The 13,239-nt window shown below is 44.3% G+C and overlaps 1 protein-coding gene across 1 annotated transcript in view; it reads right to left on the reverse strand.

The window, feature by feature from the left end:
* Nucleotides 1–3,279: 3,279 nt before the first annotated feature.
* The window catches only part of LOC103373873 (nuclear factor 1 A-type-like), a 41,216-nt gene continuing 31,256 nt past the window's right edge, over nt 3,280–13,239 (reverse strand). Inside the window, exons 8-10 of the mRNA XM_008303880.1 lie at nt 12,503–12,668; nt 11,300–11,388; nt 3,280–3,717 (exon numbers count right to left, since the gene is read on the reverse strand). Of these exons, the coding sequence (XP_008302102.1) occupies nt 3,703–3,717; nt 11,300–11,388; nt 12,503–12,668 (270 nt within the window). The 3' untranslated portion in view covers nt 3,280–3,702. The remainder of the gene's footprint in view (nt 3,718–11,299; nt 11,389–12,502; nt 12,669–13,239) is intronic.

The following is a 13,239-nucleotide window of genomic DNA, read 5'->3' on the forward strand; positions in this document are numbered from 1 at the left end:
CCATCTGCAGCTACAGTCACACAGTAAAGGTTGACTGACAGGAACATACCAACGTAGCTGGTACCCAAACTGAACCAAAGTAATCCGTTAGTAAAGTGGAACCAAATTGTTTTAGCTGCTAAATTCAACATTAAGCTACCTTCACCGTGCTTTAGCTGCTAAACTTGACATTAAGCTTAGAAGCTAAGCTCGTGATGTCACGTTAACCATAAAGTGTTTTCGCTGATCATGTCAACATTCGGCTAATTCTAAAGTCTACCTGATAAATGTAGCATCGATCAAAATGTTTTGCTGTTAACTTAGCATTCAGTTAACCATCATCAAATTCTTTTAGCTGCTAAAATGAAGATTAAGCTAACCTTGAGGTGCACTAGCTGCTAGACTTTAAAACAATTTTTTTGTGTCTACATTCAGCATCAGGCTAACATTAATTAAAGTGTTTCAGCTGTTCACTCAAAATTAAGCTAGCATAAAAATGTTTTATCTTCTAAACTTGACATCAAACTAACATTAACATGTTTTAGCTGCTAAACTTGACATCAAGGTGATATTAAAATGTTTTGGCTGCTAAATGTGACAGCAAACTAACATTTAAGTGCTTTGGCTGCTAAACTGAACATTGAGCTAATTCTAGCGTGTTTTAGCTGCTAAAATGACGTAACTGTAAAAGTTTTTTAGTCGCTAACTTGACCGCTAAGCCAACTTTTAAGTGTCTTTGCCACTTTTCAACTCATGGACTAATGAACACTATTAAATGTTAGATGAATAGAGCCAAAATGTTTCGCTGCTAAACTCTGGCCGCTAACTGTCTGCTAACACTTAGCTGGTAGCTGAGCAGTTACAGCTGGTAAACTGAATTGTTAGACTTGGGAGTATTAGACCTACGTGTCCTTAAACATACTTGAAGCAGCTAAACTACACTGTTCGCCAGCGTTGCACAGTGTTTTTGCAGCTAAACTAAAAAATTAGCAAACCTGAATGAACCTTAGTTAGCTGCCTGATAGCTAAAAGTGCCTACAGCGGAAAATGTTTACGCCTCTGAGATTTTCGCTGTGGATGAATTTCACTGTCAGATTACTAAACGTGGCATGAGTTCAGACTTGGTGCTCATTTCACTAAAGTTCCAGGTTGCCAGTTTCAGCAGGGAGACGATGGACCTGATGGTAGCTGGTGTCGGTTTCACCTGGGAGGACTCTGCTCGGCGCTGCAGGACAGGAAGCAGTGCAGCGCCGCCCAAGACCTCGTAATACTGAGAGTTTTACCAGCGACTAATTCACAGCGTTCCTCTTCAGCTTTGACGTTTTTTGCTCCTACAAAATCTCAGGTGTGGAGGAAAATTAAGAAAACGAAACAACCAAACGCGACTCTCCACATTGGATCTTGTGCAACCTGTCAGGACTGGACCGTAGCTCAAGGCACATCGATGAGGAACAATTGTTTTCGTGCAATTTGATAAGATGAGAGAAGAACTGAAAAGCAGAATCGATCTGTTGTTGCAGGAGAAGGAAGGAAGGAGGAAGGGAGGGAGGAGAAATTAAAAAGAATGGAGAGATGCCGAGAAGCGAAGAGAGCTGGTTGTTTGTGAAGGACAGCGATAGAAAAAGGCCTCGACAGGCCAAACTAATAGACGGCTGCTGGCAAGTGCCTGATGTTGGGTTTTACAATATAGTGTCTTTATCTCACTAACTACATCATCTATGGAAAAATTTGTCACTAACACTAGAACATGCAGATTTTTTTGTTCTTTTTTTTAATAGCTTTTTCACTTAAATTCACTTTTGTTCAACGCTGGATGGTCGTAAGAGTGTGTGTGTGTGGGTGTGAGTGTGTCTGTGTGTGTGTGTGTGTGTGTATATATATTTATATATATAGTATAGGAAAAGGAAAAACAAAACTGAAGTTCAATAAAATGGTAAGTTGCATGTGAAGCGCTCGGCTTTTTGTGGACGAAAGCTTCCAGAGAGTTACCCTCTGCTCTGCCTCTGCATCACTAAACCACACCCCCTGATTACATACTCACGGCCTATTGGCCAACTGCAGGAATAAGTGCTTCTGATTGGACGGGACCTCTAGGAGACCCGGCCAATCGTGGGGCAGCCCGTTAGCGGGCAGCACCCGTTAAAGATTATCTCGCGAACAGAAACCGCAGAAAAACATGATTAGCTTTAAATTCACTCGTTAATTTTCTCCTGATTCGCCTCATGAGAAATTCAAATCGCTTTTTCAAAGTCAAATGATCAAAATAAGTTAATCGCTTAGCGTTTTTTTTTTTTTGTTTGTTTTTAAACAAAATGAAAAGCAGACTTTAGCTGCAACAAAATGCTTTAAAAAATTGATTGTTTCAACTGATATTTCTTAAAGGGATTCTGGTTCTACCATGCTAACATCTTTACACGATGAACAAACAACAAATACGAAACAATAAAAGTGAGTACAGCTCCTCTTATTTCTCACAAGGCTGTGGTTTCTAGTTCAACGCTGTGTTGTCTTTTTTACCCCAGTATTTTAGAGTCCCAGAGGTGTGAGCGGACTAGGAAGAAAAATATATATTTATATATACTTTTCAACAACTGTTTTCAACGAGCTATCTTACAAAGATATTTAACTATCCAACAGCTAGCCAACAAAATTGCACTTTCCTCATGATCAATATTCCACTGGTAAAGTGTTAGTCACTCATCTCTCTCCTGTCTGCCTGCTTCGATTCGGACACCAGAGTTTCTGCCACCGTTAGCATGCTGGAGCTTCAGACCGCGGATGGATACGGAGGAGGAGGGACCAGCTGAAATGGCGGCTAAGAGAGAAAAACCAATGAGCCATGAAGCCAAAGCCTCCCGCAGAAACAAGCTCGGATTCACCAGCGTCTGGTCGCAACACTTCACATCAACAAACCCCCAAATCCCCACGCTAAGCCCCCCACCCGGCCGCCCCGCCCCCCACCCTGCACCTGTAGTTCATGGTATCGTTGTGAAGCAGGCAGGACGTCTGCCGGCGCCCAGACCACCTCCGGCAGGTCGGCTCTCTCTGTTACGCACTGGTCCATGTCCTCGGAAAGAGCCTTCCTGACCTGTCGCCGGAGGGGGGCGGGGCCAGCTGAAGGATGGAGTCCATCCCTGGTGGTGGTGGTGGTGGTGGTCGGGGGTGGGGGGTCGGGTATTAGCTGGTGGTATCTGCCCCAGTTAACACCTCTCCTACCCCCAACCACATCTCATCCCAACCCACCGACCCGAGCTGTCGGGATCCAGCAGGGCGGGGGGTCGGATGGCGGGTGTCGGGGGGGTCGTACCACTGCAAGTCCATTGGATTCACACTGCAAAGGATGATGGGAGAGCAAATATGTAGTTTCTCCAGAGGGGAAGCTCTGTGATTGAGTCTTACTGAAGGCTCGGTGCCCCCACTGATCAGCCTGGTCTGGATTAGGAGGGGGGGGCAGGGTCTGGCACTATATATGGACACTGACATATGAGTCATATGTCTACAGGAAGTCTACAGTTTACAGAGCAGGTGTTTAACACCGGGGGCGGGGCCTGTAGCCATGCTGATGCTGCTGAGTCTGTGTATGGCGCTGGTGGGGGCGGAGTCAGGCGCAGAGGGGGGAGGAGGGGCTTTCTGTCACAGCTGGCGTCAAAGGTCAAAGGTGGAGGAGGAGACTGCAGCGATCTGTCGTACAGGTGGGTGGAGGGGGAGGGGCCTCTGGAGTCCTTATCCCAGGTACCACTGTGGACAGAAACACAGACAAAGTGTTAGCATGAGCGGCTCAGGGCAGCTAGCAGGACAAGACCAGAACCAGAACCAGAACCAGCTCCGACCTCCTCAGGACACAGGAGGTGCTGAGGCAGTTTAAACCCCTTAAATGATACTCCAGAAGCAACTTCTAAAACCGGTCCACAACTAGTCCATAACCAAGTCTAAAACCAGTCCTAAATCAAGTCTAATACCAGTCCTAAATTAAATCCAAAACCAGTCCTAAATCAAGTCCAAAACCAGTCCAAAATCAAGTCTAATACCAGTCCGAAATCAAGTCTAATACCAGTCCACAACCAAGTCCAAGACCAGTCCTAAGTCAAGTCCCAAACCAGTCCTAAATCAAGTCCAATACTAGTCCTAAATCAAGTCCAAAACCAGTCTTAAATCAAGTCTAAACCAGTCCTAAATCAAGTACAATACCAGTCCAAAATCAAGTCTAATACCAGTCCACAACCAAGTCCAAGACCAGTCCTAAGTCAAGTCCCAAACCAGTCCTAAATTAAGTCCAATACTAGTCCTAAATCAAGTCCAAAACCAGTCTGAAATCAAGTCTAATACTAGTCCTAAATAAAGTCTAATACCAGTCCTAAATAAAGTCTAATACCAGTCCACAACCAAGTCCAAAACCAGTCCGAAATCAAGTCTAATACCAGTCCACAACCAAGTCCAAGACCAGTCCTAAATCAAGTCCAATACTCGTCCTAAATCAAGTCCAAAACCAGTCTGAAATCAAGTCTAATACTAGTCCTAAATAAAGTCCAAAACCAGTCCTAAATCAAGTCTAAAACCAGTCCTAAGTCAAGTCTAAAACCAGTCCATAACCAAGTCAAAAATGTATCCTAAACTTGTTTTATACAACATCCCAAACCATTCCAAACTAAGTCCCACGAGTTCCTAAACCGGATTTTAAAAAAAGTCTAAATCAGTCTGAAACCAATCAATGGACTCCAGCGGCTGTGGTCGTATTACTATTGTAACAGTTCTGCTGCTGTAATGCAGCACTGGATGGGACTGTGATAAGCGCTGCATATGGCATCTTTCTGTCTGTTTAATTGGTTATTTGTTGAAAAACAGAAACAAAGCTGCACTTAGTTGAACTGTGGTCAGTTTGTCAACTTAAAAAAATAAAAAGCACATGTTGGATGCAGACATGCAGTTTTTTTTTCTTAAACCTTGTTGAGTTGTTGAGTTGTTGAGCAGAAACACGGGACTGATTTTAATATTTTCCTGCACCTCAAGTGTCCGACTGTATTTTCTAGGAAAATGGTGTCAGATCAGCAGTCAGTATCAGCAGATACCCGATATGATACTAGGATAAGGACTGAGGGTAATAAACCTGATCATTAGTGCAGACTGTGGGAGAAATTAAATCCAGCAACCTCCAGGCTTTTGAACTGAAGGTTCAAACGTTTCCTGAGCTCAGGTGAAGCAGTTTCACCTGCACGGGTCTGAACCAGAACTGGAGTTTATTTCTCACCCGGTTCTGCTCCTCGGAGAAACTTTTCTCCTTCAGAACAGACTTCACATTCTTCTCTTCCGGTAGAACTGGAGAGAGGATAAATCAGTGGGATGTCTGGGCTGTAATGCTGCGGCTGTGATGAACTGTGCAGCCAGTAGGAGGCGCCAGCAGGACTTCACACTGCGTTAGTTATGATCGATGTCCAGAAAGATCCTCAGACCTGAGAGGACCTCGAACACTTTCTTCTCTCCAGTTACAAGTTTATGACACTTTGTGTGTGTGTATGTATGTGTGTGCATATGTGTGTGTTAGTGTGTGTGTGCGTCAGTGTGTGTGTAATCCATCTCTGATCGGCTGCTATCGATCGCTGAAGGTGCATCGTTCATGAATCTCTCCCTCCTCTTCCTCGCTGCCCCGCCGAGTTCAAGTTCATCCCCGCGTTACATCATGTCTGGTTGCTAGGGACAACCAGACGGCCCGGGACGTGACTACCATCGCCAAGGCAACCGCATCACCCCCCCACCCCCCAACCCCTCCCTTTGACTACCCCGCCTTCCCCATCCTCTTCCTCCTTTCTTTTCTTTACATTCTTCCTCCTTCCATCACTTTCTGCTCCCCGTCCCGCTCTGCACTTCTTCACACACACACAGAAACACACACACACACACACACACACACACACACAGGTATTGATTTAAAGTGAAGACACACACATCTTCACACACACACTCTTAAAAAAATTACACGCAATTTAGAAAATGTGTTTTTGAATGTTGAATGCAAAGTTTAAATAAAACAGGACGGTAAACAGTTCCTGTTCTTTCAGTGTGTGTTGCAGTGTGTGTGTTGCAGTGTGTGTTGCAGTGTGTGTTGCAGTGTGTTCAGGGTTTCAGACCTCACTTGCTCCTGACTCGTTGTAATTCTATTGCAGTGTGTGTGTGCAGTAGTGATAGAGGAGAAGACTGGAAGGTTAGTTTTTAATCAATACAACTTGCTGACGCTGGGACTTTTCTCGCTCGCTCTCTCTCCCCCAGTGTCTGCCGCTGTCTCTCGGCCGCTCGCTCGCCTCCTGCACTGCAGCTCCTCCCTCTGTCCTGAGAAGACTCAGAAGATGAAACTCTCAGCGGCCAGACAGAGTGTGTCTGTGTGTGGAGTAATGTTACCACACAGCGGCTGATGCTGACAGCTGTGATTCAGACTGTAGATACTCATCACACAGAGAGATGAAGGAGGGAGGAGGAGAGACTGTAAAGATCAGTCTGCTGTTTTTCAGTCTGTCCTGTCTGTGGCGTTCAGCTGCAAATTCCCTGCGTCCTACCCAGAGAGTTTCAGACTCGTTAGATGTTAGCAAGATTCTATCTTACAACATGAAACGTCAAACACCAAGTCTAAATAAGCTCCAAACCCAGTCAAAAACTGTTCTAACCAAGTTTAAAACTAGTTCTAAATCAAATCCAAACACTGGCCTAAACCATGTACAAAGCAAGTTCAAAACCACATCCAAAACCAGCCTAAAAGTAGTATTAACAAAGTCCAACATTTGTGTAAAATTTGTTCTAAACCAAGTCCAAAACCGGTTCTAAACCTGTCCTAAACCGAGTCCAAAGCCTGTCTAAAGCCCTCCATCTAAAGTCCTCCAGCAAGTTCAAAACCAGTCTGAAACAAGGTCCACAACTGGTTATAAACGATGTCCAAAACTAGTCCTAATCAAGTCCAAACCAGTCTAATACCAAGTCCAAAACCAAATGCAATCACCAAATCTAAACCAGTCTAAATCCAATTATAAACAATGTCCAAAATGGTTCTAAGAACCATCCAAAAAAAGTCTAAAACCAATCCTAGACTGAGTCCAAAACCAAACGAGGCTAAAACCAGTCCTTAAATGGCAAATGGTCTCCTTTCTACCTTCGTGGTCCTCAGAGTGCTTTACAATGTGTTTCTCATTCACCCGTTCACACTCATTCATACACCAATGGTGAGAGAGCTGCCACTCAAGCTGCTGCCTGCCATCAGGAGCAACTTCTGGTTCAGGGTCTTGCCCAAGGACACTTCAACTGTGGAGGGGATCGAACCAGCAACCTTTGGTCAGAGGACAACCGCTCTCCACCTGAACCACAAATCTACAATGATGATCACCTGCAGATCACCTGTCCCACCTGCTGAAGCCTCCTGAGGAGACCTGCAGCTGTTCCACCCTTGAACTGCTGCTTTGAAGTTGTGCTCTTATTTTGAAATCTGTGAAAAACTTTTACACACACACACATGCGCACACACACACACACACACACACTACTATACAACAGCCAGCCATGACCTGATCAATAAGTGTGTGTGCGGTCAGGTTTCATCCGAGGAGCAGACGTTGCAGCGAGGGTGGTTTCCCCTTCACGTGTGTGTGTGTGTGTGTGTGTGTGTGTGTGTGTGTAGTCATCATCTGTCTCTGTGTCCTATTTGCACACAGTCTTCAAGGTGAAGCTCACACACACACATATGCAGCACAAACACCACGCCCACCTCATGACTCACCCACACTGTTGGAGTGTGTGTGTGTGTGTGTGTGTGTGTGTGTGTACGTGTGAGGGTGTGTGTGTGTGTGTGTGTGCATGAGTTGTGTAGAAGTGCTGACTCAGGACAAGACTGAACTGGGCGAGCGACATAGAATCAGTATCAAAGAGAGAGAGATCGTAGCGGTAGATGGAGGTTCGTGGAATATATACGACCTGAATATAAGACCGCTCTGATTATCAGACAACAGGTCCAACATCAGTCCAGAACCGATCCTAAACAACATCCAAACCCAGTCTACAACCAGGACTAACCCAAGTCTAAAGTCAGTCCCAGACAATGCCTAAAATCCACCCATAAACCAGTCCTTACCAAGTCCAACATTAAGTCCACAATCAGCCCAAAGCTAGTTTTAAACCAAGTCTAAAACCAGTCTAAAACTAGCACTAAACCAAGGCCAAAACCATTCTAAAACCAGTACTAATCCAAGGCCAAAACCAGTCTAAAACCAGTGACAAACCAAGTCCAAAACCAGTCTAAAACTAGTCCAACACTGGTCCGAAACAACATCTAAATCCAATCTACAACCGGGCCTTAACTAAGTCTATAACCAGTCCCAGATGCTTTACAAAGTAGGTAAAATGTCTAAAACCAAATCCAAAACTAGTCCACAGGCAACTCTAAACAATGTACAAAACCAGTTTTAAACAACATCCAGTCCAAAACTGGTCATGCTCAATATCCATAACCAGTCATAACCAGTTAATAATCATTCCTAAACTATGTCTAAAACCAGTTCTAGTTTTAGGACTGGTTTTAGACTTGCTTGTAGGTGCTTTAGACTTGGTTTTGGACTGGTTTTATACTGTTTTCAGACTGTTTGGACTCCCGTGGACCTGGATTGTGTGCTGGTTTTGAACCACTTTGAGATGGTTTGGACGAGTTCTTCTGTGGATCCAGCCTCAGCGTCTCCTGACCTTCTGAATCTGAACAGTTTGACCCAAAACCTCTGCATAGTATGTGTTGTGTTGTGTTGTGTTGTGTTGTGTGTGTGTGTGTTGTGTGTGTCGCTTGGCACGATGAGATGCCAACTCCCGCCCTCCATCTTCGTCTCCATGGGCAACCGCCACCGTCGCCCACGGCAACCACCACGCTGACCCATGTGGGCACGATGCCCGCTCTCACACAAAGCCGATGCCATCTGCCCCCCACTCCCCAAAAACACACACACACACACACACACACACAGAGGAATGCACAGACTGTCCGGTTGGTCACCATGGCGATGAGAGGAGGGAGTGTTTACTGTACTGTCCCATGGTTCTCGCTCTCCAACAGAAGCCGAATGTCGACCGCCCACAGTGACTTTTGTTCCTGCTTCTGTGTGTGTGTGTGTGTGTGTGTGTGTGTGTCAAACGTCACACTCTTTAATGCAGCAGCCTCTGTGTTGATCTTCTGACCTCCAGCACATACATGTTAACACTTTCATACGTGTGCGGAGCCTCAGCAGCTCAACAGAAACTAAACTCTAAAATCAAACGTTGTTCTGTGGAAAAAAGAACCAACTGTTCTGACTGCTTCAGATGAACCGACCCGTCTGAATGTGTTCTTTCAGAAATGTTCTCATTCTGCAGTGTCTGAACTTTCCAAAAATATCAGCACATTACAAAACACGCCTTCACGCTTTGAAACATGTGTTCACTCTCTAAACATGTCACAATTCCCCCAAAATATTTCTCACATGTCCCAACGTTTTAGAAACACTTTCATGCTGGCAAACAGCTAAAAAATGTCATCGGTCTTTAAAACCTTGTCCAAAAATCCTCCCTGTCCAAAGCATCTTCTGATTTTAATACATTTTTTTTAATCTTCTAGTTTTTAAAAACTGTCCCCACTTTACAAGAAATGTCTTCACATTCCAAAATCAGTAAACAGATTTATGGGAAATGTCCTGTCGCTCCCAAAATGTCTTTTCCAACATATTCTATTCTTCACATCAAAACAATAACGGATCCACCAGTTGGAGAAAGACATTCCCTCTTTAAAATGTCCTCAGCTTCCAGAAGAACCACATCTTCTCAAACCGCCTCACAAACAAAATCATGTCAGAATTTGTGAGGTGTTATTTTCCAGTTTGTCCAAACAAAATAAACGCCACTTTGTAAAACCGCCCCGGCTGTCGCTTTATCTTGTCCACTGCTGGTGTAGAATTTGTGAAAAGAAAATGTTGTTTCTGTGAATTCAGGAGTTTTAGAGAAACGTCCACATTAAACTTCAACGCAGAAAAAACACGGAGACAAAGACGTCCCAGAGAGACGAGGATAAATATCAGGTCTGATTCTGGCAGCAACGACTAACACCTGGATCACATCTTCACCTGTGTGTGTCTGTGTGTGTCTGTGTGTGCGCTGGCCTGTGACAGAGTCAATAAATCGACAGCCTCGTTCACTGCAGGCCACAACACACACACACACACACACATACACACACACACACACACACACTGAAGCAATCAAGCATGTCTGGATTGTCAGCAGAGGACTCCCACCTCACTGTCATCTCACTACACTGTGTGTGTGTGTGTGTGTGTGTGTGTGTGTGGGATGAGTTAAGTCAAGGCTGTCCAGTCGTTACACTCTTCATAAATCAGCTGACAAACAGACCTGCAGAGGTGGATGCTTCGTTCACTGACCACCTGCAGTAAATGCAGCGCTGAGGAAACGCTGCTCTCTGATTGGCTCACAGGTAAACCCCCTCACCTGCTCTCTGCAAATCGGACGTCACCTGAATGCTTCATGTTCCAACAACAGTCGTCCTCAGTCAGACTGAGATGTTTCACAGTCTATAAATGTGCACAACATGATCAGAAGTATGTGGACACCAGCGCTGAGCGATATTATGGTTTGATTTCTTTTCTCAAAAGGTTTCTCCTGATTGGTTTAATTGTGTTTACTTTTTAAATATATTTTACTTTGTTCTTCATTAATTCATTATTTTTTGTTGCATTCTTTGCATCGTGGTTATTTTATTTGTATTCTTTATGTAATTGTTGATGGTTTTATCTCCTTTAATTTAATATCTGTTTTGTGCAGCACTTTGAAACTTTGTCTTAGAAAGGAGCTCTATGAATACAGCTGTTATTATTAAAACACGAGACACCATTAAAGTGGATGACAACATGAATTTAAAACACCACTGACACAGTCTTAACTCTGGATCAAATGCGCTGCATAATGTAGATTCTAAATTACAGTATTTGCTCATTGCATTGCTTTAAATTGCGATTTGAAGCTGGTAAATTTTTCGGCCAGGTGGAGCCACGTGTGAGGGTTTGACTTGAACATGCAGCTCTAACAGCCTCCGACTCTTCTGGTCTCAGTGTTTGGAGCAGATGATCAACCTGCAGCTGATTTTCTGCCATCAGACAGCAGAGCACCTCTTCATTCAGATTCACTGGAGCTAAGAGGCCCAAATCAGCAAAAACTGACCAAAAGTGTCCACATAGTCCTGACGGAACATACAGTTTGTTGTTGTACCCGAACCTCCGCAAGGAACCGGAGGAACCCGGAAGATGGGTCCTGCTGTTACCTGTGGTTGCTGAGGGATGTTAAAGCCGGGATCTCTGGGTCCGACGCTGACGAACCGCTGAGCTGGAGACGTGGTGGGGGTGGAGTACGCTGCACAGCACAGACACACAAAAGAGCTGAGATACATCCAGCATGGTGGAACATCTTTCTACAGCTGATGGTGGAACATCTTTCTACAGCTGATGGTGGAACATCTTTCTACAGCTGATGGTGGAACATCTTTCTACAGCTGATGAGCAGAGCAGAGAGGAAGTCTGGGGACATGGAGATAGTTTAACATCTGCAGGACGAGGAGACGACATAAGTTCTAGGGTTTAACATCTGAGGAAACATGTTGGACATGATGGTTCCAGGATTTTCTAATTTTGTGGAATTAATAATCAAAGATGTTTCTCTCTGGTTTCCATCATTCTGAGTCCTGCTGACAGAGGATATCTCTGAGTTTATTTGTTTATTTAAAACGTCAGCTAGTCTTTCTGGGGTCCACACAATAAAATATCAAAAACAAGCATTAAAGTTTCAAGTAAAAGTTTTCTTGAGTTCTCTCTCCTTCTTCATGTTGTTCTGGTTCCACAGAGTTGCAGGACTTTATGTTGCAAAAAAAAAAAAAAATAAAAAAAGGCCTCAGTTTCTACTTTGTGTGTCCAGAGTGTAGTTAGCCTAGCTTAGCACAAAGACTGGCCGTGGAGGGAAACTGTTAGCCGTAGCTTCATCCGAAAGTAACAAATCCACCTGTTTGTCTGGATCTAAGCTGCTGCTCACAGCGCTGTCAAATAAACAAAAGTTTTTAAAGACTTCTAGGAATTCTTCAGGAGATCTGGGTCACAGCAAAGATGTCAAAAACAGGAGCAATAAATAAACATATAAATATACTTTATATATATATATATATATATATACACATATATATAAAAATCCAAGTGTTGTTGATGAGCATTAGCAGGATTAAATATTTTGGCACTGACTGAGTCTGTTTTTGCCAAATGACAGGAAGCATCACTGAAGCCTGCAGTCAAACATAATCCAAACAGTTCACTTTTCACAGAGTTAATGTGAAGTAAATATCAGATTAATAATTAAAATATGTGGTTCTTTGTTGTGGAGGCGTTACAGCCTGAAGGGAAGCAAACTTTAAACTGCTGTTCCTTTCTATATGTGAGCACAGAGTAAAGTTTATGTTGTTTAAATGTTCTGTGTGACTCACTGGGTGAGGTGGGTGAGTTTCCTCCCCCCTCGGTGGACGAGGTGGAGGGCGGCTTGGCGTCGACGGGCAGCGGGACAGGACGCGCCATCGGGGGTGGTGGAGGGGGAGGCAGCATGGGCGTCGGCAGGAAGGGGTTGTGCACCTTTCCCTGGGAGCTACCATTGGGCTGGTGGAGGGGGGGGCAGTTAGAATACAAATACACAAGTGTACACAAATATACATAAACATACACAATTACACACACAGTTATACACACAGTGTCACAGTGTTTTATACAGAAAAAAGCAACAGGTCGGACACAGCGAACCTGTAACAGCTCAACTCTGCTGTGCTCAGTGTGTGTGTGTGTGTGAGTGAGTGTGTGTGTGTGTGTGTGTGTCTGTGTGTGTCAGCAGTTTTCCCTCTCTGGTCATAAAGAATTCTGCTGCTGTTGGCATTTTATCCTGCTAATCTATAAGCATAATACCGGAGGAGCTGCACCTTCTCCTGCTGCCTCCTCACTCTGCTCTCTGCAGAAACATACCTGCCCTCTGTTCTCTCTGTACAGGTGAGTCTGTTTACACCTACATCATCAGGTAGCTGCTCATAAATCCATCACTCAAGGTATGTTTCCTCCACAGAGTGAAGATGAACCAGCTGTAAATAAACTGTTTTCCATTGAAGGAACCTATGGGTCATTTTGGGCTGATCTATCTGTGTAACTACTTGAGAATGTACCTACCTACCTACCTGACAAT

Source organism: Stegastes partitus, unplaced genomic scaffold (genome assembly GCF_000690725.1).
Source record: "Stegastes partitus isolate 25-593 unplaced genomic scaffold, Stegastes_partitus-1.0.2 Scaffold2088, whole genome shotgun sequence".
NCBI classification, from domain to species: Eukaryota; Metazoa; Chordata; class Actinopteri; family Pomacentridae; genus Stegastes; species Stegastes partitus.